The sequence below is a fragment of the Nymphaea colorata genome, chromosome 11, assembly GCF_008831285.2.
Source record: "Nymphaea colorata isolate Beijing-Zhang1983 chromosome 11, ASM883128v2, whole genome shotgun sequence".
NCBI classification, from domain to species: Eukaryota; Viridiplantae; Streptophyta; class Magnoliopsida; order Nymphaeales; family Nymphaeaceae; genus Nymphaea; species Nymphaea colorata.
Window position 1 is genome coordinate 7,992,824 of NC_045148.1, and position 26,379 is coordinate 8,019,202.

Consider the following 26,379-nt stretch of genomic DNA (forward strand, 5'->3'; position numbering starts at 1 on the left):
CTTCCTTTCCAAAGTCATGTCATGTTGACTGCTTTGTCTTCAATGCATCATAAGTTATAGGTTCTTTTGAAAACAGAAAAGCAATTGGTTTGATTATCCCAGATAAAGAAGTCAAGGATTAATGGTCAATGGGTTCTATCTCCCAAGTTTTATTGTCATGCACAGTTGAGTAACCTAGGGACATTCTCATAGAACATGATGTGTTCATCAAGTGGGCTGACATGTTGTGTGTTTGAATAGCTCCCACCTGTGGTTTGTTGAAATCCAAAGTCCTTGGTGGCACATTTGGACCTAAGCAGTGGTGAAGCCAGGGGGCAGCAGGAGCCTTGGCCCCAGTGAGCTTTGGTTATGGTGAAAATTTTGAAACTATATAACGGCTCCTGCTCAGAATAAAAAAAAAATCCTAGTTTTGCCCCTAGACCTAGGTACTAGTCTTCATTGTATGGGGATTAATTTGGCCAACATAATAATATAAATACATGAGTACTTTCTAGACTATCATTTGTGTTTGCCACCACATACGTGGTTCAATCTGGTTAAACTAAGTCTTTTGGTGGAGAGCAACAATATGGTCTCAGGAGTGATTAGCTATGTCTTTTTGGTCCAACCATAAAAAGAACTATTTGCATGCAAAGACAATGTCATAGTCTATAGTCACATTCTAATCTCCAGGTGAGAAAGGGAACCTCACCTTCCGGCAGAGCTGAAGCTTCTACCTAACTCTATGTTCCTTTATGATATAGAACCTACTTTGGTGTCTCATTGTAACACCCCTACTATGCTTCAACTTGCATATCAGTGAACTCCTCCGCAGACTATAAGGTAGATATATACTAACGGACTACCAGCCCCTACCCCAAACCATTGTGTCAACCCCTTAGAGGTAAGTAACATTCTAATCTCAAACTAAAACTAAGGCTAGGCATCGGGTTGGGTACCCGACGGGTACCCTATACCTGGCGTGACTCGGGCTAGCCCGGGTGGGCTCGATTAAAGCCCGGTTTGGCTCTTATTTTTATTAATTTATTATTTTACTACAATTTATTTTGTATTAAAAATATATTTTTAATTTAATGGGGGGCAGGCCCAAGCCAGGCTTGAGGTCGGGTTTTAATTGTCGGGCCAAGCCCAGGTTTTGAGTATCGGGCCGGCCCGAGACATGCTCCTTATCAGCACAAGCTAAACTAAAACCATCTCATATGATTTTCTCATCCCTAATGGTGCCTCACGGTGAGAGATTGTTTGTGTCATGTTTCTATGGGCTGAGGTACTCTCTAGTGGATCTCTAGTGGATTTGGCAGGCTCTGATAAGTTGGAAATGTTTTAGAATATGTTTTAACATATCCTTCAAGAACAAATATTTATAAAATGGTTACTTGAAGGGATATTATGAAATAACCTTCCAACTTACTCTTTATGGAAGATGCTTTTGTGATCAATCCCAAGGTGCAAACACACTATCAACCTTTAAGAAAAGGTTTAAGAAATGGCTCTCACTAACACTGCTTCTAAAGAAGTGAAGTGACGCAAGTAGTAAGTGCGTGTCACACTTAAGTAATGACCTAGTTTGGCCTGTGTATCTTATTCTAAATTTGGTCAAACTGCTCATATGATATGGGTTTGCATTGAATATTTTCCCCTAAAGGTAGTCTATTATGTCTCAATAAATGAGAAATTTGACCTATCTTGATGACATATTCGTTGATGTCTCAATATCAAAGATTATGAAGATTTAAATGCATTTAGAAAAAAAATAGACTAAATAGAAGACTTGGAAATCGAGCTATTAAAGAAATGAACAAGCTACATGCATACCAATATATGCATATATAATTTACGAGAATTTACGAAAATTTTTGAATATTTGAAATACGCATGGGAAGAGAGAAAATGTGGCAAAATAAAAAAAAAAATCAAAGGAAAAATTAAGGTGGACGAAATGTTAGTCACAGAAGTGAAATTAATTAAATGACAAATTTGGATTTTGGACCAAACGTGAACGCCAGGGAATTAATCCAAATCCAACTCAAAAGGAGAATTCAAAGGCCAGGAGATTGATCAAGGGCATATGATAAACAAAATAAGAAATAGAGCAAAAAATGAGATGGAAGGGATTGCTAAGTAAATATCCCCGTTGCAGAATCATGCACCGTTTCGTTGCCTACTTTCGAAAGTAAAACTATTCTCCATTGATGCTTGGAACATTCATTACTTGGATTATACTCCTTTTATGTAAATACATCACTATATACATTTTTTTTTTAGATTTTAGCCATTCGGATATATATATATATATATATATATATATATATATATATATATATATATATATATATATAGAGAGAGAGAGAGAGAGAGAGAGAGAGAGAGAGAGAGAGATCATGCCTAATGTATGTAGGAACTACATTTTCATTATTACAAAATTGATGATCAATTATAAATACATGGGAACCCAACAGATGGTAGGGTGGCTCTTATATGCAAAAAGAAACTAGAAAAAAATGAAGAAAGAAAAAAACAACAAAAAAATTGAATGAATCCCAGGGCTTGAGCGCCATGTTCCCTAGTCAATGCACTCAAGCACCTGACTGCTTGAGGAAGGAGCAAGCTAACTCATAGTTAAGCTTTCTAAGTGTTGTTTCTTCAGTTGCAAGGATCAGGAACCTGTTTCCCGCTGTAGCTGGCCTTGACATTAGCACATGAAGATGTTATGGGCCCTCCAGGTCCATTGTAACTCAGATTTATCTCTTGAACCTTAATGTTTTGGCAAGGATACGCTTTGCTGCACTGCATAGTTACTCCTACAGGTGTCGTCGAAGTCCCTCTGATGTTGCTGAACGTGATACCACTGATCTTAACTCGCGATGGTGCCTGCAACAAAAACAATATACAATTGTTAATTGTTTTGCTCGAATTACATAAAGTTGCACATCATCATAACTAAGCCATTAATATTCTAAATAAGAAACACGAACACAGAATGAGAAGAAGGAATTGAAGATAACATAGAGAGCTAGCTGGCTCAATTACCTGTTGAGCGCAAGCAGATTTAAAGGGGCAGTAGTTTTGATCGATGATGATTGGGTTGCCAACATCCTTGAGGATAATGTTGTCGAAGGTCATGTTGGTTGCAGAGATGGAGCTAGGAGATGCTTGCCATGACTTGATTCTCACCCCGTTCATGGTGCCGCTAATGGTGCATCCCTTTACTATCACCCCAGTAACATCCTTTTCATAGGAATACCTGCCCAAGCTGCCGACGCTGGAGTTTTGGCAGTCCACATATATGACACGACGACGTTAGTACATGGATCATGTGATCAAGGATTGGAGAGGAAAGAAAAACAAAGAATAGGAATGGGCGAAATCAGGAGGAGGTGTGGTAAATGGAAGTAAGTACCTGATTCCGTGTCCTGGTCCGCAGTTAACACCTTCAACGTAAACATCGGTGTTGCCATGGCCAATAGAAATGCAGTCATCCCCAGTAGCGATGTCAGACTGCAATATCTTGACGCCAGTAGAAGTCTCAATATGGATTCCATCAGTGTTTGGACTGTCGCCTGGTGCTTTAATATGGACGTTTTGGAACTTGATCCCTACGTTGTTCAGCAGAGCAATGTGGAACATCTTGGGGTTCAATGAGGTAATCCCCGAAACTACTGTGTCTTTTAAGAAGGCAAACTTGAGTGACTGCAGGCATATTTTTATGAAGGAAAAACTTTGTTAGTCCTTTTTGCGATGCGACTGTGCATTAAGCATGTATGTTGTATGTGAAAAATTTAAAAAGAGAAAAGAAAGTTTGGTATAATGAAGAACGAACTTACAACAGGCAAGACTTTGCATTGCTTCTTGAAAGGGCACTGGTTCTGTGGCCAAGCCGTAGTCCCCTGCCCATCAAAGGTTCCGGTTCCTGTCAACCTGAGCTGATTGACCTTGTAGAAGAGAACCCACTCCTGTCCCGTGAAAAGGTTGAGGTTGGTCGATGCCAAAACGGTGCCCTGCACCTTCACCGTCAACGGACCAGTATTTTGGCATGGGCCCTTAAACAAGAGCGGCCCCACCACGTATTTGTTTCCGGGAATCATCAGAGTCGGACTGCCGGAATCCGCGCAGGCTGCAGCCCAGGCATCGTTAAATGCCTAGAGCGTCCATGCAAAAGAAGATCACCTCACCGGAATTAGTAAAATATATAAAATAAAATGTATCCACATATATTATTGGCTACAAGTGAAGAGAAAGTTGGCTCTCCCTTAACAATTTGTCGGTCCTTGGAGAAAGAAAAAAATAATATTGGAGAGAGAACAGATGGTTAAAGTCGAAGAGAACCTTTGTGTCATCACTCTTGCCATCACCTTTGGCACTATAATCATCGACGCTGTAAGTCCCCGAGCTCGAACCTGCTAGGGAAATGGCTGAGAATGAAGAAAGAGCAAAGCTGGAAAGCCAGAAAACAAACCGAAGATCCATCGTGGAGAAGGAAGGAAGGATAGGAAGAAGAAGAAGAAGAAGATTGAAAAGAGGACAGTGTATTATTGCGGTGATTGAGGTAACCAGTGGGGTTGAGTATTTATAGGTTTGCTATGGGACTTTGTAAAACCAAGCGTTGAAGTTGAATTGAACCCCTCACCACAAGTTTTATGGGCAATAGAAGACCCGAAAATTTTGCTAAGCCTAGTACGTTGATTCTTCATTTATGAGATCTCCCCTTTGCATCCTCCTTGTCGTTAACGTTTTTGCCATATTTGACCTTTTTTCTGCATGAGAGAGAGAGAGAGAAGAAGAAAAAAGAGAAAATTTACAAGATTGCTCAAGTGTTGATGTATTTATGAAGCACCATGCACCTAATTTAAACATTGCAGATATGCTCATAGAACAATTCACATAGAATCGATTTATAAATGAAAAACAGTAAAATATTGGAACAGACTTACCCTAATAAAATAAGTTCCTAAATTTGATTTTTCACAATCTGGTTCTTTTGCCATTTTTTCTTCCCTTTAGTTGCGATTGTAAGGAGAACCATTTCCTAGCTCACGTATTAGTAATGTACGGTGCTCTCATATTAGAACTAATGAAAATGTTCTTACTTATCATGAAAAATGCATAATGATTTTTGAATTTCTAGAATATAAATGCACATATATGATTATAGCTGGATTGGGAGCAGTCTTTGTGCATCTATTTAGCTAAGGTATAGTTCATTGTCTAGAGATAGAGTTGCGTGCACAGCCCTATGCAAGCAAGAGATATACATCCAAAGAACACAGAGAAACGGTTGGGGTATTTAAAAATTTTGATAATAAAGTGCACCTTTTAGACTTTAATTTTTTTACAATCCCATTTTTATCCTTTTAAAAATCTTTGTTTTTCACTTTATCATGGATATTTTGGTCATTACACACCCTGTGCATGAGGGCAGGTGAAAGCACAATCATCAGTGCGATTTTCATAGGCACAATTCATCTGTATTGCAAACAATGGATGCAGGATACTTTAATACTTGATAGTTGTCCCGCTTTCTACTCATGCTCCAAAGCAGTCCTATACCCTAGGTTGAGAGAAAGGTGGAAGAACATGAGTATCTCCATAGTGCAAGTTGACCAAGGACAATATATAAGAGGACAACCATATGTGTGAGGAACATACAAAAAAAATCATGTTAGTTGTCATATTCATGTAGGTGTCCATTAATACAGCATTCAAGGCAATTCATGTAGGGATGCCAAAGGATTCGAACTGGACATATTCATTACCATACCCGGTTTTTCAAATCTTCGCATATATATTTGAATTATAATTAGTACTCAAATGCCAATGAAGAAAAGTCTATACCATATCTGAATCCGATGCTGCATTTACAATCTGATTTTGATCGGAATCCAAATTTTAAATTCAAATTTTAAATTCAAATTCTAAATTTGACTTATAAACTCAATCTGAACCATATCGTATAAGAACCAACTTGCAAGATAGATGGACATTGAATATAGTATATTTATTTAAAATTAAATCAAATGTTAATATTTATTTAATAAATCAAATGTTAATCTGAATCTGACTAGACATTTATTTAAACTCGAATCCAAATCCAATTGGGTGTCACTTCTTAAATCCAAATCTGGTACAATCTCTTAACTGTACGTTCAATTTTTTTCATATCCAATTCTTTTGAAGCACTTCAATTGGATATTTTATTAACATTCCTATTTTTATGCATGCATTTAGATTGATTTAAATGCAGTTCATATCTACTTGAGTCACTCATTTGACGACATTTAAGCATTCCTATCATTCCATCTCTAACAAATGCGTGTATACATAAATCATAGGTGCCTTATGGAGGTGGATCTCATTGACCATGTATAAATTCAAATGACATATATATATATATAACCAGGAGCAAAGCAAAAGATTTTTTATGAGGGAGGCCGAATTAAAGTTTCTAAATTTTGACTAGGGCCAAAATATCAATTTTTAAAATTTTTATATAAATATATATTTTTTAAATTTACATCCAATTTTTTTTTTTTTTTTTTTTTTTTTAATGAGATGGGGTCGGGGCCCTACCTTGGCTTCCGCCCCATATATGACCTCCATTGGGAACAACACTTAGTGGTTCTAATGTGAGTAAAGCGCAAGATCTGACCTTTACCATCTTTTATCATTGCTTTTAGTAAATAAGGTACTATTCTCTTATTTCAAATGTTCTTTTGCTTTCTTTGCTACCTGTTTGTGAAATCTTTTGCATATGCAGTTCAGCTTTATCTCCTCTCATTTTCATCTGCTAACTTTGTGTACACACTTTGTTGGTTAAGTCTATATTCAGGAAACAAGATGCTTCATATTTCTTATACAGGCACGAAGCTTCTCCAATACGGGCATATTTTATGAGGCCAGTATTAAGGATGAGGTCTAAACACGGAACATGAGTGCTGTCAATTTAGAAATGTATAAAGAAGGCCAATCTGGTGCTCACTAGGGATGACAACTACTTGGTGGACGTATTTGATTCTTGTCTTTGATTTAAACTCAATCAGAATTCAAACTAGGCAACTGAATTCTAGGAATGTTTCACATGTAACCCTGAATTTGAATATGACGAGATATTCAGATCAAGAAACATGTAAATGTTAGATCCCATGATGGCTTGGTCTCGATTTGGTCAAGTTAATAGTATTTGGTTGTGAATCTCATCTTAATTATTGCAAAAATCGATTCAGATGGACTTGTGAATGCGTCGAAATATCTTAGGGGTTGTCGTTTGGCTAATGAAACTATTACATACCAATATATGAATATGCACAAAAATTCGTGCCAAAAGAAGAACTAGAGCTAGTTATGAATCTGCCTCAATTTTGGAAACATGCATACTTATGGATTAATATATAACTGTTTTATTTAGAGGTCGTTTGACAACAAGAATATTATATAAGTATTTTATATATCTACCTTAAAAATTGGGGCAAAATGCAAGGAGCACTAAAACAAATGTTTTATGAATCCAAGCAACCTCTTATAGTTCAACGTGTTTAAAGTTTTACAAAGCTAAAAAGAGGGAGGACCAACTACAGCTTTCATTGTGGGCCTTCTTGACCAGCTTTTATAATGACAAAGTCTGTTGCTTACTACACTAAAGTTATCGTAAAGATCAGGAAAAAAGGAGAGAGAGAGAGAGTCAATAAAATGAAAATATATAATAAAATTTAGAGACAAGAAGTCCCCTACATATAAGAACAAATTGCTAAAACAAAATAAAAAGAATGAAATATAAAAGTTAGCAGCACAATAAAACAAAATAAGACGGGTGGAGTCACCTAGCAGTAGACAAAGGACCGTGTCGTAGCCAAATAGCAAAGTGGACATCCTCCTGCACAAGGCGTGCCACAGACTCCGATAATGAGAATGTGCTTCTGAAGACCCTGCTGTTGTGCTCCTCTCAAATGCGCCACCAAGAGGAAGAGAAATGTGATCAGAGTGCAAGGTTGTATCATAATTAACTCAAATGAACGGTCCCTTTTATATACATCCTAAAATTGCAAAAGTTTGAGTTACACTAAACCTCAAAGTTTACTTTCCCATCTTTGTGAACCAGTTAGGTGGTCCTCAAAAAAAGAAACTTTTCTCTTTACCGTTTATTCAAAATAAATAAATAAATGCACTATCGTGTAATTACACAAGTCACGTAGTTTTTCATGTCACTCGATTCATTCCAAATTTGATTGGACATTAGTGCCACAAATGGGTGCGTTAGAATATTTGAGGACCAGAACTGCCGAACTGGGTCCTCATTAGTTCTACAAATCAAACAAAAAAATGCAGCAAAACCATTTAAATATTGCCCGAAGTGTTTTTATTAATCAGATAACATGATTCCTGATACACAAGCACTTTGCAGTTGGGATTTCATAACAAACTGAAGAAGGGATTGGCTGCGGACTTCGACGCAAATTACGAGTGCTAGCTTGTCTTTCATTGAAAAAATATCGTATCATTTTTCAAGCAAGCTAGCAGTCAGGAGCTGGAAAACCAACCTTAACTCCTAACATCTCTGGATCGCAGTTATATATATATATATATATATATATATATATATATATAGTGGGCAGGTGAAAGTCATGTCATTAGTTTCGATTTCTATTGACGCTACTTCTTCAAACTGCAGACAGTGACATACATTACTTTCGAATTGAATAGCATAACCATAAGTTCACACATGTCCTGAAACAACCTTGAACCTCAAGAGCAAGAATAAGGGAAAAGTCTTCAGCCTCTTAGAGAGTGTCTCTCCAATTTGAAGCTGTACACATACATTTATCTTACACAAGGAAAAACCACATTTCAACCAGTTTAAGCATTTCTAAATTTAGTTTTCAACCTTATGAGGCTTTCATTTTGCTAGTTGCATGAAAAAAAAAACAAATTTAAGTACATAATTGACCCATGTGAGACACAATATTTGGAGGAACCTTTATTGGCTCGGCATCTTAATTTTGAGATAGTTTTTGGGGTGAGTGAGAGGCTAATTCCACAGCGCGGCTGAATATTTTTAATTGTCTATTGCATACGTGGCAGTTAGGTCCTTCTTCCTTAAAAATTAGGTCCAACTGATTTTATGTATTTCAAATTCATGGGACTTGTTAGGCCAATTACGACAAATATGGAAAACCTTCGTGACAACAATAATTGATGCTAGCGCGACCAAGTACACGTGTGTCCACCAATATCAAGCTACAGGTTATCATAGTTGCAAACTATAACTACAAACGATACAAATCGGTTATCTCCAAGAAAGTTGGTGCAACATGATCGAGTAGAGACTGGTAGACGGCTGGTTTTTGTTTTAAATTTTCAAAGCACCAACTCTCTATGTTGCAAATAGGAGGCCACTTATGTTCAAGTTCAAACATGACAGAGATTGTATCTCAAAACACGAAAGCATGCCCAATACCTTAGAAACAAAAATCAATACAAATCAGTTATCTCCAAGAAAGTTGGTGAAACAGGATTGAGTAGAGACTGGTAGGTGATCGGTTTTGGTTTCAAATTTTCAAAGCACCAACTCTCTATGTTGCAAACAGGAGGTCATTGATGTTCAAGTTCAAATACGACAGAGATTGTATCTCAAAATACCAAAGCATGCCCAATACCTTAGAAACAAAAATCAATACAAATCGATTGGTATAAATCGATACACTCCTAATACTTGTTCACAACAAAAAAAGGCATTGTCTTGACATTTCTTTTATCATGATTCATGACGAATGCTTCGATTATGTTAATTAAAAAAGGACATTTTTCAGTAGAAGGAGTACTATTATGGGAAAGGAAAGCTGTGAGGCACTTGTTTTGCATTATGGCTAATAGCCGGAGCTAAATGATAGTCTCCCCAAGTTTTAATAAATATTCCTTTGCAATGTACGTTGGGTGTAGCCAAATGGGCCACCGCCACACCCATCTTTCGGGGACTTGAGGTTCAAATTTAGTGCCAAATCAGAACGTTAAATTCAAATCACTCTTTGAAATGGATCAACTTTATTTCATAAGTCTCCACTGTCATGTCTATGCACTAGAACAACATATAAACACATATATTACCGTTTCATGTGTGTATAAAATAATATAATTACCAAAATTAAACCAGAGGAGTTAACACAATCATGAATAAGAATAAGGAGAAAGTTGGGCAGTGGATGAACCGAAGCTTTACCATCGTTTCCTGCACGACAACATTATAAGCGTCTTCTTGGAACTTAAAATTTAAAGTTCTTGGAGTTCAAGGAGATTTCATGCTAAGAGCTCACGGTTTTTGAAGGGGGAAGACTATAACAGCTCAAATTTACTAAGTTTCAACATTGAATAAAAGTTTCAAAGAGTGGGTTGCATTGAGCATACGCCCCACGGAGACCCACCTGCCTAAACTCTTGTTTCCTCATATACTTCATCTGAGAGAATGATGAACTTCCTTTTCTTTCTCTTTATTTTCCAACTTTCAAACTTAAATCCAAATCGGGGTGGATGCTGATGTGGGCTATGTGTGGGTAATTGTTAACACAGACCCCAAAACACTTTTTATTTTTTTTATTGATTTTTCTTATTCACATATTAGCACCTTTTAAAAATTTTAACACATTAATGTGTATGTCCTCTGTAAAAGTTTCTTTGAAACTTTTGGATGTCCTTTGTAAAAGTTTCGAAACTTTTACAATCCGCAGAAATCCACACCCTGTGAGACTCACTGCAGTAAATTTTCAGCAACATTTCAAAAGATCTTCAATCAAATCTGCTTCGACTCCCAGTAAATACACATGGTTTCGATCGCTGTCACGGTCCGCTATATGCATTTTGTTGCAAACGTTGTCCTTGGTGTTACTAACGAAGCAGAGGTCGCTGGCTTGAACAGATATTTTGGAGTTTGGAACGCACCTACGATCAACGAGGACAGAAGGAAAAAGGATACCTTTTAAACGTCACCAATTCTTGTTCTTCTGTAGCAGGGACCCACCGGGAGCAGATGCCAGTCTTAATGTACATCACAAGTCGCCGGATAGGCTGCGCATATTTCTACCCCACCTTCCGGTAAAATGTGAAGGCCTTGATTGACAGGAGGGTGTCCGAGTTTTCCGGGAACAGGGGAAGTGCCAAGCTTTCTTGTCTGTGACGTTCTTTCAGATTCACACAGAATGCGTTTTCTGCCATTGTTGGATAAGTTCATTGTTGGTTTCCGAGATCGTCATCGGATCCCACGTCTGGTTCTCCTCCTGGGTATCAGGTATGAGAATCTTTTTTTTTTTTTTTCTTTTCACTTTCTTTAGGTAGGGATCCTTTTCGAGGAACAATTTTACTGCAACACGAGGAGCCCCCATCATCGCTCCCAAGTTGTAGTTTGGACGGACAGAATTCAATTCTGCAGCCAACTGCAAACTATCTTCAGTTGGTAGGAAGAGCATTTGCAGATTTTTCAGACTTTCAAGGCTCCAAGTTGATTGGGAGCCGGTAGCTCGAGTTCACGATGTGTGGTAGAGAATTTAAAAGCTATATCCAGTTAGTGGAAAGGGTACTGATGAATTTTAGATTGCAAACGCCGAAACAGGGACACGGCTAGTTAAGCACCTTTCTGCTCCAGTGGAGGATGTGTAAATTATATCCGCTTAAGGCTTTCAAGTTGAAGGGCGGAGATTAGCTCCAACGATAGTAGTGGTAGGTGGAATAGTTTAGTAATTTGACAATCCAGACAACATGTCTTTTCATAACGGATTCCGAATCATCGGTGGTTTGGTTTCTTTCTGTTGATTGAAAGTTAGACAAGAAAACTTCCAGAAATTTTACTTTCTGGTATGTGATTTATTACCATAAAAAAAATGTATGATTAACTTGGAAAATTCGGAATGAGTGCGTCAGCAAGATAGACAGGTCTTTATGAGAACTGTTTCCTAAATCCTGGCTTTACAGATATGGCGGTTGGAAGCTCCCAAGTGTGTAGATAAGTACGGAAAAAGCTCTTCTGAGTGCTTTGAAGTTTGAATTGCACTGAAATTTGCTAGTATGCATATCCCACTTTTCTGGTAGTTGAGTGCTCTATGTTTCTCAGTTTTGTTTTCCTGAGGAATTGAAATTAGTAATTTACAAGAATGGGAGTTTCCATGTAATATAGATAGCCGTTTAATCGACAACTTATCTCTGACTGGTGAATAGAGCGGTGGTTCCATGGACAAGTTTTCTTAAGTTCCTAATGCTGGACTTTCATTTTCGTCTGCTGGTCCTTCTTTCCTCTGGACGAACCTTTTACCTTTTCTGGGCGTGTTGGTGGTAACAGAACGTTCCAACACTTTGGTTTAAGGAAATTTCTGCAGGCCCATTTGCAATATTAGATTTACAAACATATTGTCAATGAGAAGTACAGATAAATGTAGGATGAGTCTTCCCACCTTGTCTTAGTTTCCTAGATTTCACAACTTGTCGCTCTTTGCTGCACACTGAACTGTTCATTAAAATGTTCATCTTTATCCCTTTTTTCTGGACCATAACATGTATCTAATCATTCCCTTAAAACTTCTAGGTTCCGTGCTCTTTAATTAAGATAATCAGGCACCATGGTAATTCCCAAGGGTTTGCTTGATATTATTTGATTTGAACTGATGCTCATATCACATTATTCTGAGTTTTGCTCGGTTTTTATTGCAGTGGTGGAGGCCTTGTTTCATATTCTGAGGTTAAATCTGATCCAAGTGTGACTGATTCTAGCATTCCAAGGACCCAAGGGAAGAAAAGGTTGGTGGTACTTGGTACAGGCTGGGCAGCCACAAGTTTCCTGAAGGATTTGGATAGTTCTTTATATGATGTTCAAGTTGTTTCACCACGTAACTATTTTGCTTTTACACCACTGTTGCCAAGTGTGACTTGTGGGACAGTAGAAGCAAGAAGCATTGTTGAGCCAATTCGTAAGTTAATTAAACGGGTAAGCAAGGATTTGCTTTTCTTGGATATTTCAGATGAATATAAATGTGCTAAACATGTTCACTTGAATATAAACTAATGCATGCTAGCTACTTGGTCAAGTTTTCCAAATGCAAAATACTGACTCTGATAAAATTTTGATGCCAAAAAATCAAATAGTATTTGGTGTAAACTTTTCCTGTTGTCAGAAATGAAAATCTAATGACCATAATTTACAATGAGAAAACTGCCATAAGAGAATTTTGTTCTCAAGTTGTTGGTGTGCAGCTTAGGCTTTGACAGCTCCCTTTGTGTTATGTTTCTAAATTTTTGGATTTTGGTGCTCATCTAGTTTTTGCTTTTCTATGCACAAAGATGTTTCTATTGGACATTTTAAGAGCTGTCGTGCACTAAAAGCTAATGACGGAATTTGGCTAGCCATGCTAAAAGTTAAAACATAAGTCAACTTATCTCAAAAATCACCATGAAAGAAAGTCTTGCTAAATTGTATTTCAGCTTCTGATTGATATGCTTTTTAATTTTATAAATGACAATGAACTTTTCCTTGTTGGCAGAAAAATGATGAAATCCATTATTGGGAAGCAGAGTGCATTAAGATTGATGCAGCAAATAAACAAGTGCACTGTCTTTCTAAGCATGATAAAAGTATGGAAGGGAAAGAGGAATTTCTTTTGGACTATGACTTTCTGGTGATAGCTGTCGGAGCACAGTCAAACACTTTCAATACACCAGGGGTCTTGGAGCATTGTCATTTTCTAAAGGTACCTGTTTTTAATGTGTTGGCTAGATGAATGAGGTGACAAAGAATTTCTATACCAGAGTCCTATTAGCTAAAGCCTAAAACTGCTGAAACTATTTCTGGTTCCAACACTCTGCTTTTCTCCTTTGAACTGTTGTTAAAGCATGAACTTGGCTGTTCTTGTCAGGAAGTAGAGGATGCACAGAGAATTCGTAGAAGTGTTTTAGACTGCTTTGAGAAGGCAAACCTTCCAAATCTAAGTGAAGAAGAAAGGAAAGTCATTCTTCATTTTGTTGTTGTCGGTGGAGGACCTACTGGTGTGGAGTTTGCTGCCGAACTGCATGACTTTGTCTGTGAGGATTTGGTGAGGCTATACCCAGCCGTCCAAAACCTGGTTAAGATAACACTTGTCCAGTCTGGAGATCATATTCTGAATATGTAAGGACAACAATTTTATGTACCAGAATTTTTTTGCTTATGTTAATTCATTGTTGGCTTCTATTACCGAAACCCGTGAACACTGTTCTCTGAATATTGAGTCGCTTACAAACATCATTCTTGGTTCAAACAGTTTACAGATATCCTAAGTTTGAAAATGGTTCTGTTCAATCAAGGAATAGTCTTGAATATGAGAAGGTTTTCAGAGACATGAAATGTTGAGGTTACTAACTTGCTCAATTTTTTTTTGACAAGACATGGAAGTATCAGCCGGCAAAAAAGGACTAAGTGTTGTTCTTTGAAAACATTTACATGGAGCTGTCATCACTCATAAGTAGCTGATAATCTTTTAGCTGGATATGTTCTCAAGAAGGGCAAGGCAAAAGGATATAAATAAGAAGAGAAGTGGAAATGAGAACAGATTCTTTATATAGACTTCTTGCTTTTTTTCTTCTTTATCTTTGGTTATTGCCCTATCATAACTTGATTTTCACTATTACTGACAACTCTTTTGACATTAAGGAGAAAAAAAGGGATGAAAATAAACTTTTATATCCCACTGAAAGTGATTTTGGTAGTCTAACCATGTAAACATCAGTTCTGTAAGATGAACCAGATGAACTATTTATTCAACATATCATCTGTAAGCTTGACTGGCAAGATTACCTTCGTCTCAGATGTGACAACCATAAGGTTTTAAATATTTTGGTTTGTACTTCATGGGTCATATTTCATTCATAGTCAATCTTTCTCTACAGCCCTTTGGACTGGATATTCCTATCTTTTCAGCTAACCATCTACAATTGTAAAGATCTATGAAAACCTTGTCATTCAACTAACATACATAATTTCTTGCTGCCTATGTAAAGTTGGCATTGCTAGAAAGGCATGCACCCATGTTATCACAGCCTGACATGAGTGCAGGTCCGGTTTCACCATGGCTACAGCGAATGCCATTTCGGGTGTGAGGACTACGCCCATGGTTAGAATTATCCAAAAATAGACCAGGTCAACTTTGACCAGGTCTGTTTCCATCTTACTTAGGTTTAGATTAAACTAATTTATGTCAATTTTTGAATATTTGTTAATTTGTTTGTCAGCTGGTGATTATGAATTTATGATTCATGAATGTATTTTTTCGTTAATTTGTTTGCTTAAAAATTTTAAAGGATATTGTTAATCTAATTTTTTGTGTGTGTGTGTGTGTGTGTTTGTGCATGTTTGTGTGTGTCCCTGCACCCATGTGGCATAGCCATCAAGTGGCTAGATTTCTTGTTTCCGCAGGAAATTTAGGTAATGGAGCCTAGCACTTAACAGGGTGCTCGGATACACAGAATCTTTCTACATTCATCATATAGTTCCAACATGCATAGCTTGAATGTACCCATTGGTAGTAATTATGACTTGACATCAACTTTATGAACCTTTAAATGAGTGAATACATCATTGCAAGTCACTTCCATAATGTTTGCCAGATACACAACTTTAACAATATTATCCACAAGAAGAGCTCAAATACTTTATGTGGACACAATGTTTCTAATATTCCATAGCACTTGTCCCATCATCCACGATCCATCACTTTTTTCTTGCTCAGATTCCAACCTGATAAATAGTTAGACCGTTATCTGCATAAATCACTTCTTATATCTTCAAAATTTGCTTTTGTAGGTTTGATGAAAGAATCAGCACATTTGCAGAACAGAAATTCCAAAGAGATGGTATTGATGTAAAAATGGGATACAGAGTTGTTGAAGTAACTGACAAATCTATAAATATGAAGCGTAAGGACACCAATGAGTCATCGTCCAATCCATATGGAATGATTGTCTGGTCAACAGGCATTGGAACCCGTCCAGTCATAAATGATTTCATGGATCAAATTGGTCAGGTACAGTCATAAGGATGTATCTGTCTAATATTTGAATGTATGTTCTTAGTATTCTAGCCTTTTCTGTATAAGAAATAAATTTTATACTAAACTGTCTGTCTGAAGTTTGCAGCATGACAGGCGGGCTTTGGCTACTAATGAATGGTTGAATGTTCGAGGATGTGACAATGTATTTGCAATTGGGGACTGTGCCACTATAGAACAGCGTAAAATCATGGTATAGACTACCTATGGATATGATAGCTTTAGTTTGGGTTGGAAATTTAGTTCTTTTTTATCTTTAAACTACACTAACAGTCTTAGCATGCAATTCTGGAGCCAAAATGCACAGGTGCTTTTTTTGTAAGATGTGTCCTTTAGGGCACGTTTTTAAGTGGTGGAGAAAACTGTCCGAGCTGAGCCATGTGTCTTGTGGCATCCTCCACCAAAAACCCTTGTTTTCGTATGTTTATTCCCTTATGTCTTTCACACTCTTGGGGGTTACAACAGAAAATGCATGGTGCCCTTATTTCCTTTCTCAACATGCCCTTATGGACATAAAATGGTTAGTTAACTATTTCAGTTGCAACATATCCTTAGCTCGTCTCTTGAAGCTAGCAATCAAATATTTTCTACTTTTTAAAATTTGAAATGCATAGATGTGATTTATGACAAAAAAATGTTTTCTTTTTTCTCAGTAACATTGTCTCTTGACTATCCTTTTCAGAAAAATTCCTCCAAACAAGAAATCTGCACGAAATTTCCAGATGAAACATATAAATACGAAAATATCTACTAAGCATCCTGTGGAAACCATTGATCCTATGGGTAGATCATTCAATTTCCCGTATTACTGTTGGGATGCTGCAGTCTGCAGACACTGAAATCATTGAGATTGTGCAAGTAATTTATTACTTCTCTCAGTCATCGGATAAAAAAGTGGTAGTAGTGCATGCTTACATTGATCTCACACAGTGGCATTTCTAATGGCCAACTCCTCCTTGGCTGCTCATAGTATTAAAAAAAAGGATAAAAAATGCTGCTGTGTCTGCTCATGTTGTTAAAAAAAAAGGACAAAAATTGTTGGTCTAGCTCCACGATTTAATGATGCTATAGAGCCTACGGTGGATTGAAAATCTTTGTATTTTGTCAACTTAAAATACCTCCATCATACAAAAGTGTAGTATATCTTGCTGCTGTCTTCAGTTCTTTCTGCTGGTTCTTTAAAGTTTAAACACTAAGTGAATTTATAGATCCAATAATATCAGCATTATTTGGGCTGTTTAATAGAACAGTGCATGCAAGTAAGCTCAGATGCCATAGAATCTGAATTGATGTATAACAGTCTAATAGATCAAAATCAACGTTCATTCCATGTCATAAGATCGTGTTGTGCTTATTGGGATTGATAGTTGCATTGATCTTGTCTCTATTAATACATATTCTATGCTGTACAACTGTGACAGGAAGATATTTTTAACATTTTCAAAGTTGCGGACAAGGACAACTCGGGCACTTTGACTGTTCAAGAATTCCAGGATGTTATTGGAGAACTTTGTGAAAGGTATCCACAATTAGAACTCTACATGAAGAAAAAGCACATGCGAAATGTTGCAGATCTCTTACTGGGCAACAAAGAGAGCAATCAAACCGAATCCAAGGCACTAAACATTGAAGAGTTCAAGCTAGCTCTTGCAGAGGTAGATTCACAGATGAAAAGTCTTCCTGCTACTGCTCAGGTAAGTGCAGGCCAACGCACACTTGAAGTATGCTGCTAACGTCAATCCAGACCTGATCATATTGTTACAACAGTTGCCAATCACCGCACGTTTCTTTCTCGCCATTTTGCATTCTCTTTTCCTTTTCTGCTTGTCTTTTAAAACCTTCCAAGACTTGAGGTTATGTCAAATGCCTCCCCACCCAAAACATGCATATGAAAATATACATCTGCATTCACAATGCAAACATGCGCTTTCTCAATATTCTTTGAGAATAAGATTAGCTGGATGTGTAAAAGGTCATTTCAGGCTCATCTATTTAAGCAATCTGTGCTGAAAATGGGTTAAAGTTGCTTCAGCAACAGCTTGGTAAAGAAATGAGTTATCTTATATAAGCATTTATAAGAGTTTAAGGGTAATTTTATTTTAATACATTGCTTAGGTTAATGATTCTTAATAGAGTTTATGTAGCTTCATTGGGCTGGCCAAAAGCCCGAACAAGCAGTCAAGATTGGAAATCTGACAAGCTAGTCAATCAACCCGAAAAATAGGACTAGTCAGGACTAGCTGGTCCTAGTCAGTCTCTGAAAGTAAAATCAAAAGAAAATTATTGAAACACAATAGTTAAAGTGCCAAAGATAACAGAAGAAATAAAATATTACTATGAATTAAGTGAAAGAAATTTTCAACCCACAGCATTAATGTTGCCGAACAAATGGTTGCATTTATGGGGTTGTCACAACTGCGTTAATGTGAAGCTGGTTCAGGTGCAACTCCAATGAAGTAATATTGGTCCATTGGAGTCAAGTGTGTTAGATGTGGTCAGTCACACCGGGACATATTTCTTCAGCATTCTGTGACCACCTGACTTAGGTCTACGGCAAGTCAGCATGGTCAAATGACGTGGGGTTCTACCAGGTTTTTTTGTTTCAGATATATTTTAATGAAAGCATATAAATACAAAATATAACCAATACGTAACATAAGTATTAGTTAGTCACCGACAAGTCTTGACTAGTCCATCAAGTTGATCAACTAGCTGATTTTGGCCCCAGCTATTAGCACGATGGACTAGTCGATGGAGTGTCAACATGGCTTTGATAACAATGCATGCATTGCTTATTCTTTGTCATTGGCGCTTTCCGTCTTACATCTGCACTTCTACTGGTAATATACACAACATCACATGAGTGAAGAAGAGGAAAAGAAGCAGAACTGATAAATTCAGTTTCCACCTAGTTTTCTTATTTACTTGATGAAAAATAATGTGTGAAAGAACATATGGAGGTCAGTTAGCACCAATAGGCTACTTGGTGGGACGAATCAAACTTGAAAGAATCTAAGGAATATGCCCAACAGGCTAATAGAAAAGTTAAACCTCCCCAGTCATCCTCACTTAGAAGTACTGTCCTCTGGATTTTGTATGCTTCATAATTCTTTTCCTTCAGTCTATGATCTGATGCAACCTACTGCCATGCTGATTGCTTTCAGGTTGCTGCTCAACAAGGTGCCTATCTTGCAAAATGCTTCAATCATATGCATGATTCTGAAACAAAACCTGAAGGTCCTCGCAGAATTACAGAACCAGGTCGCCATCGCTTTCATCCTTTTAGGTAAACTACCTAAGAAAATCTGTTTGATTCATTTTTTTCCCTTTTAAATTTTAGTGTTTATTTCTCAACATTTTGGCTCATTTTCTGATCCAGAAAACGTGTCAGATGGCAGGAAAGTGTGCCACTGGAGACTTTTTATATCTTTGATCATTTAAATTGCAGCTGACTGTTTGGCCATATTCCCAATAGAAAATGGGCTGGAAGTGTCTCCTACATCATTATTTGGCATTGGTCAACCAAACAGGCCCTCAACTTTAGCAGTCAATGGTTCCCTCTTCTGAACTCACAAATAGTATATGTATCCTCTCCCATTACTAAAACTCTTGCTGTTAAAAACTATCTAGCTATACATGAATAACTCTACCTTGTCACATTGGTGTGACTATGAATCAAAGAAATAATAAGAGGACTTCAGAAGAAAAGACAAATTGAACCCTTCCATGACTGATTCAGTACAAAATTAGACATACAATGACATAGTTATTTGCTCCTGATACAGTTTGACCATGTCCAGTCCTTGTCAGGGCCACATCCATGTTTTGAAGTGTTGACACAGATGTGTCACCTCTCGAGGTGTTCCTGATCTTTCAGAAATGGTAGTGCAGCTCACTTCAAGGGTGTGCTTTGCAGATTGTGGCTCAATGATTCCAAGGCATGTCCATAACTCTTGCATGAATTCATACCAGGTTCTTGGCAGTGCCATTAAGTGTTAACATAAATGGAATAAGGTAACTACTGAAGGTAAAACCTTATGAAATTCATATGGGTACTTTGCAAATGAAAGTAAAACCTTATGAAACTTCATATGGGTATTTCACAAATGATTGATTGGTGGATACAATTATTTGAATAGATCAAAACTATATAAGTTATATGTACTGCTTTGTCTTTAATACCCAAAACTCTATGTCAGGTTTAACATTTTGAGCGATGAATGAGAACCAGAGATACCTACCAAGAAATGTTTGGATTCAATGTGAAACCAGATTTTTCTTTTTGAGAGTTATACTGGTCAAGAATGTCTCTATTAGATAAGATTCATCAACCTCTACCCGACCTTAATCAGCTTCCTAGTTATTGGAATTGGCAGTATGAGAGGCCGCTCATTTTCTTCAATGAAGTAATTTGGGCCATCTTTAAGAAAAGATCAACAATTGAAAGATGGAAAACACATTATTTTCATTTTTTAGGCAACTCAAACTTGAATTCCTTGTAGGAAAGTTTTGGATTGTTCTATCTTATAGCTGCACAGGAAAGGCTTTTATGATATTCAATGAGTGATGCTGGGGTACCCATATGATTAGAATATGTAAAGAGGAACTTTATGCACGGAAAATAATATTACATCAACCCCAAACAGAAAAGTATCGTATTGAATCTAGAGTTTTATTAACCCATTCACACTTAGGGCTCAACCTGATTGGATGCAGAAGCAGACAGCCTATCACAAAGGAAACATAAGTTGTTGCACAGGAAAGCCTGTAGATTATCTGGTTAATAAAAGAGAACTATGGATGATCTCTTTCACCATCCTCTCCACCTTACATTAGCAGATCTAATTATGAAATTGGACTGTGGCCTTATAAATCAGTACAGACATGGGAATACCGTATAATCTGCTACCACTTCCTCTCCTACCAAGATGATTATTTCCTCTCTAGAGGAGAAACCACCTTCAGTTTCCTACTCGTCTCATCAATGCAAATTGGATGAGAAGAGACGCATCAGCACAATCTTGCATGGGAGCACAGATAATACCAGTGCGGATATCAACCACAAAAGCCTTATTTTGGACATTTTAACTTGTAAATATGTTCATCGTATTTTAGCTACTTTGAATGCTTTGGACATCTTCTTTCCCACTTTGAGTACTCAAGCGGGAAGAAAATCATCTTTTATGACTTTAAGAATAATTGTGTGTTAAACTTGGTATTTGTTGGATGTCAGCCTAACTTTGAAACTGAATTTAGCTTTTCCTTTCATGAAAACTGAGAATCCAAACTTGATTCATGTACGATCTACTTTCTATTTTTGAAGATGTATACATTCTCACTGAATGCATATATGTGTGCGGGTGCTCGTGTGTAGATGTGTTTGTGTGTGTGTGCACATTTCTGATGTGTAGTGACCTTTGATAACCTAGGTATAAGCATTTTGGGCAATTTGCTCCACTTGGAGGTGAACAAGCTGCTGCAGAACTGCCAGGAGATTGGGTTTCGATAGGGCAAAGCAGCCAATGGCTATGGTATTCTGTTTATGCAAGGTAAAGTATGGTCCTATGATATGTTTCATTCATATGGGGACTGCAAAACATGAGAGGTCTACTAGAAATTTAGTATTTAACCTCTTTTTTGGCAGATGTGATAGTCCATTTCAGTGGATTTTTTTGGTTATTTTGATGTTATGGTGAAGGGATAACTAATGACAGGTTGATCTCAAATGGAGGACGGTAGAAACTAGAGAATCTTGAAGATTTTTGAGTTTGAGTTTTAGTTGAGGAATGCAAAAAATTGTTGGTTTTAGATATGCCTTTCTCTTTAGCTTTTAAAACTTGAAAGATAGAGATTATTTATAGGTCTTCCAGGTGATTTTCTATTGGAGATTGCCTTTTCTGCCGACAGAATTGGACCCTTTCTGATGAGAAATTGCACCGTGTTGGTTTTTGTATCACGCATCATGTGTCATCAATGTGTTGTACTGTCATGAGAGTGAGAAATCATGCAAAAAGGCAGTCTCACATCTTTCAAAATTTTATTTTTTCGCTATTTTTATGTAGATTGGTTGTTCCTATTATATGCTGGAAGTATATTTCTGTGACTCCCAAATCTCGATGCTAAAGATTCTAACACTTTTTCCTGTTTTATCCTCAGTAAGCAAGTTAGCTGGCGCACAAGAGTACTGGTCTTGTTCGACTGGACAAAAAGATTTGTTTTTGGCAGAGACTCCAGTCAGATCTAAAACAATTAGGAGCCGATGGACATGCGCTTTGGGTAGTTTGTCTGCTCAGGGGATCCTAAATCTACTTTTCAGCACAGTGTGAGGAAGATTAAGTTTTTTGGATGAGTTTGTCCCACGTATAACAAATTTCACATGTCAAATGTTCTCTTTTATTAGATCAACCAGCGTCTGTCTTAAGTTGTTTTTTCCATTTTGTTTCTTGGGCAGGTTTCACATTGCAGATTAGCATACTCATACTTAAGGTGCTTATATAGTTCACGTCATGTGCAGGCCTTGTCAGATGATTTACAGAGTAGTATGGTTACTGGGTTTTTTTTTTTTTTTTTTTAAAGATTGCTAAATCCTGGTTTCTCCATCAGAGTTGTTTTCTGTTTCCTCTTCTTTTGCCTGGAGAAACTACATAAATTATTCATTGTACCATAACAAATTTTGGCATAAGTAAAGGATCTGAGGAAACCTTTACGGTTAACAAACAAACTTGAACTATAGTACGCACACTAATATAAAATGTTGGCCCTGGAATGTCTTCTTTCTCTACCACTTGCTGATCTCTTTACTTTGTGTCCATCCAGGTTATTCACTTCTTATTCACATTATTTGCATGGCAGTTGGAATAGGTGTCCGTCGTTTTCGTCACACAGAAATAATTCCTGATGGCAGTTGTGAGTGTAGGAAGCATCTTGTGCTTTAAAATTCTTCCCAAATTTCGGCATATGACATATCAATAAGCCTATCACTGTATTTGCTACGTGAAAATTAAAGTTTTCCGTCCACTGTAGCTTCTTTACAAGACCAATTGCGACTATTTTTGCTTATGGTGTAGCCCATTTGTGATGAGATGAAACTTTTCGCTGGATCCACACTGTGAGCTTCGCTAATAGTTGAACTCAGGGAACGATACCCATCAATCCAAACCTAAGATAGCATGATGTAACCGTCCAGCCATCTTATCTAGACTTGAAGCAGGTGAGTTGCAAAAAGTGAGGTGTAACAAGGATTTGGGGATGTAATTCAGTTTTTGCACTTTCGATTGGCAGAAATTGGATGAGGTTGCCAAGTTCTCTGGAGAAGTTTGAGAGAAAGACAAGTGCAATGAAGGAATATAAGTTAACTGCAGAGAGGAAAGAAGAGACATGATCCATAAAGCCCATTTAGGTGAGTGAGGTTAAAAGATGGATCTACACGAAGCATGGCTCTTGATTCTGCTAGAGGCGTCCGTCTTAGCCCTGTTAAAAGTGAATCTTAAAGTGTTGCAGATGTGTATACATGAATCCGATTGTTGATCTCACAAGTGACCTGTCTGCAAGTGTTGAGAGGCCTGGTGAAACTCGATCGGTTTCCCCTCCTGGTTGGGAAATGGGAGTCAGTTATTCTTCAACCATGATTAGTCAACCATATATATATATATAGTCACCTAGATCAGGACTGTTCATTTGATGCACATGGACGGTTTGAGAAAAAAACATGAAGAAAAAGGTAGGAATTTGAAGAAAAAGGTAGGAATTAATATTAGATGATGAAAATACATATCATTTTTTTGTTATCGTTTTTCTTTTAACCATCCATCATGATGGATCCGGCGAGTCTTATTAGATGGTAGGGTGATTCTAGAAAACCAAAGTCACCATTCAATTTTCCTATATATATATATATTGAGAAAAAGAGAGAGTATGGATTTAGCGATCTACTTACATGCAATTCACAGATTTTCCGGCCTACACCTTCCAGCTTCCGGGATGGTTCATGAACTACTACGGATGATGCATATATACAAGATACACAAATAAAAAAAAGATAGAATTATAGAAAGACCACACTTTCAAATGATAATCTTGCAACCGCTGGAAATACGCTATGATATTTTTACAAGATTTTCAGTTTCATAAGGTGCCTTGATCACCTTCTAAGGAACTCAGAAAACGTCATGACACATTAAAAATGACACAAAACCCAAACTATCTTGTCATAACAATATGTGGCGTCCATCTGCGTATGTATTTAACTTCATTGATGCCGTTGATATTTGTTCGTCTAAAATATGTTCTTCTGTAGGTTGAAAACTGCAGTACAATCCTTCACATAAGGTACGGGCATTTTGTAGGCAACAAGCACGTAGGGCTGCAAGGTGATTGAAATAAACAATTTGGTGTCATAGAAAATGACGGGACAAAGAAAAGATAGCTTGCTTGAACATGGGGAGTTCTTGAATGGGAGACAAGAACCGCTCATGATTGAGCTATATGTCATCAAGGAGCACTCTAGTCCATCGAACAACTGTTTTGTACTTCCTTCAAACTACTGCAGACAGTTATTGCTTCGGATCCAATGATAAGATTGATTCATCAATTCATTCCAGGAATCCCAACGTTGAGGATTTATGAAGAACCAAAAGCACTAATTTTATCATAAATCCGTGTGGACTCGGTGTCTGGTCGTAATTGGGGGAGTTGGAACTTAAGATCCACTGCGCAATGAAATTTTATCAGTAAAGAAATTTAATTCCAAAGGGCACATTCGATTGATCAAATGGATCCGGAACCTGTGGCTTCCGCCACATGGCGTCAAGATTTCATCCCCATGTGCATGTGGGGCACTCAGCAGCAATCATCTTCCCCATCATCTGACCGACTGTCGTTGTAAATTGAAAGCAGTGGATCATGTGGGCCTAAATTTAAAACCAAGTTAAGTTATTCTTGCAGATGTGTGTGTGCATGTGTATGTGTGAGAAAGAGAGATGATGATGTTAGAGCGACGAGCACTTGAAAAGCGAGCCTCATACCTGAAAACCAGCAGGAAGAATTTCTGATCGTTGTAAGAAGGGTGATGGTGGTGGCATTTCTGAAGGCTTTCGTGTTACCTTATTCTTTTTCACCTGTAGTTTTTGGCAAGCGGCAGCCAGCTCATAGTCATGGAGGTTTTAAAAAGTAATTTTTTAAGTTGAGTTCTCTGCTGCCATCTTCGTTAATTGAACCATCGTGCCAGTAGAGACAGTAATCTGAATATCAAGCAGATACCATAAGCCATTATCAGTTAGTTTTGCTTCTGTGAGAGAGAAAGAGTAGGGAAATCTTTGTCGTCTGTAGCTTAATTTCTCCAACGCTGTTGCAGCATGATCACTTCATCCATGGCATGGCAATTGGCGTATATTTTATTGAAGGTGAGAGAGAGAGAGAGGCCTTTTAGCCTTTTCTGCAATGCCGTATCCATCCAATATTGGCCAAGGCATGTTCACAAATAGACAAAAGGATGCAGCCTTTTTTTCATCCATAATGGGGCACCATTGTTATGTACCGCTATTTCTTTTATTTTGTCGATAAATACAAACTTTCTTTTTTTAAGAAAAATGGTCTTCCTTTCTGTTGGCTACAGTCTCTCTCAAGAACTCTATAATCATATGTGGCAGTTTAAGTTTCTTCAGAAACCATATCCAACTGTGGATCTCTCTCTCCCTCTCTCTCTATAAATCATCTTCAATTGGGACTCTCTCTCTCTCTCTCTCTCGCTTAGGATTCTTTTCTGAAGAAAAAAAAAAGCTGGGTTTAAGTAAATGAAGCTTCACTCACTCATTTGTATGAGGGAAAAGTTGAGACAGGGCCCATTTGTCTGTCTGCATAAGAAGCTCAAACGAGTGAACATGCCTCCTTTGGCGGAGGGGCGCGCGCACCATGACAAGTGGCAAATAAAATTATCCACCACCCGCAAGTGCTAGTCATTTGCATGGATTTGCTATCCATGTCATTTTGATCCAATAATTCAACGCCATGTATCCAGCATAATAGAAAACTTATAAATAATCTCTCTCGAACTTATAAATCATCCCTCTCTCTCTCTCTCTCTCTCTCTCTCTCTCTAACCTTTATCTAACCTTTTATCATTGAAAATGGATGACCAAAATTATTCATTATAAGTTTTAGCATATAAGGCTATGGTATATACCAATTTTTCATATATATTCATATAATAAGTGATTGAGTGATTATCCAAAATCACCTAGACATCTAATTAAGGTCATTCATCTTAAGTAAATATATTTGAAGAAAAATGTATGAACTAATCCTACCTAACAAATATGTCAATCATTTTTTTCTC

General features: G+C 37.4%; 2 protein-coding genes across 4 annotated transcripts in view; one reads left to right on the forward strand and one right to left on the reverse strand.

Annotated features, from left to right (window-relative positions):
- LOC116264746 (exopolygalacturonase-like) overlaps positions 1–4,534 on the reverse strand; it is a 61,920-nt gene extending 57,386 nt beyond the window's left edge. Inside the window, exons 1-5 of the mRNA XM_031645122.2 lie at positions 4,327–4,534; positions 3,825–4,139; positions 3,401–3,690; positions 3,031–3,262; positions 2,665–2,871 (exon numbers count right to left, since the gene is read on the reverse strand). Coding sequence (XP_031500982.1) covers positions 2,665–2,871; positions 3,031–3,262; positions 3,401–3,690; positions 3,825–4,139; positions 4,327–4,467 — 1,185 coding nt within the window. The 5' untranslated portion in view covers positions 4,468–4,534. The remainder of the gene's footprint in view (positions 1–2,664; positions 2,872–3,030; positions 3,263–3,400; positions 3,691–3,824; positions 4,140–4,326) is intronic.
- A 6,338-nt stretch (positions 4,535–10,872) lies between these two features.
- Positions 10,873–22,621, forward strand: LOC116264380 (external alternative NAD(P)H-ubiquinone oxidoreductase B1, mitochondrial-like). Of its 3 annotated transcripts, none has more exons than XR_004174828.2 (11): positions 10,873–11,269; positions 12,682–12,955; positions 13,509–13,715; positions 13,881–14,131; positions 15,803–16,022; positions 16,135–16,239; positions 17,468–17,740; positions 19,211–19,332; positions 21,476–21,595; positions 22,203–22,406; positions 22,498–22,621. XR_004174828.2 is itself a non-coding variant. In XM_031644549.2 (10 exons), the coding sequence occupies exons 1-10, from the start codon at positions 11,181–11,183 to the stop codon at positions 22,288–22,290; spliced, it is 1,749 nt and encodes a 582-aa protein (XP_031500409.1). In that variant the 5' UTR covers positions 10,873–11,180; the 3' UTR covers positions 22,291–22,621. The 3 variants fall into 3 exon arrangements, 1 of the variants encoding a protein (XP_031500409.1); XR_004174827.2 differs by having other exon boundaries at positions 22,203–22,368; XM_031644549.2 differs by having other exon boundaries at positions 22,203–22,621.
- The last annotated feature ends 3,758 nt before the right edge of the window (positions 22,622–26,379 follow it).

Excerpts from the sequence above, each read along its gene's own strand:
- LOC116264380 (XM_031644549.2), top strand. The coding sequence starts at position 11,181 with ATGCGTTTTCTGCCATTGTTGGATAAGTTCATTGTTGGTTTCCGAGAT. Across the intron at positions 13,716-13,880 it reads AGCATTGTCATTTTCTAAAG|GAAGTAGAGGATGCACAGAG; the intron begins GTACCTGTTTTT and ends TGTTCTTGTCAG. Across the intron at positions 19,333-21,475 it reads CATCGCTTTCATCCTTTTAG|GTATAAGCATTTTGGGCAAT; the intron begins GTAAACTACCTA and ends TTGATAACCTAG.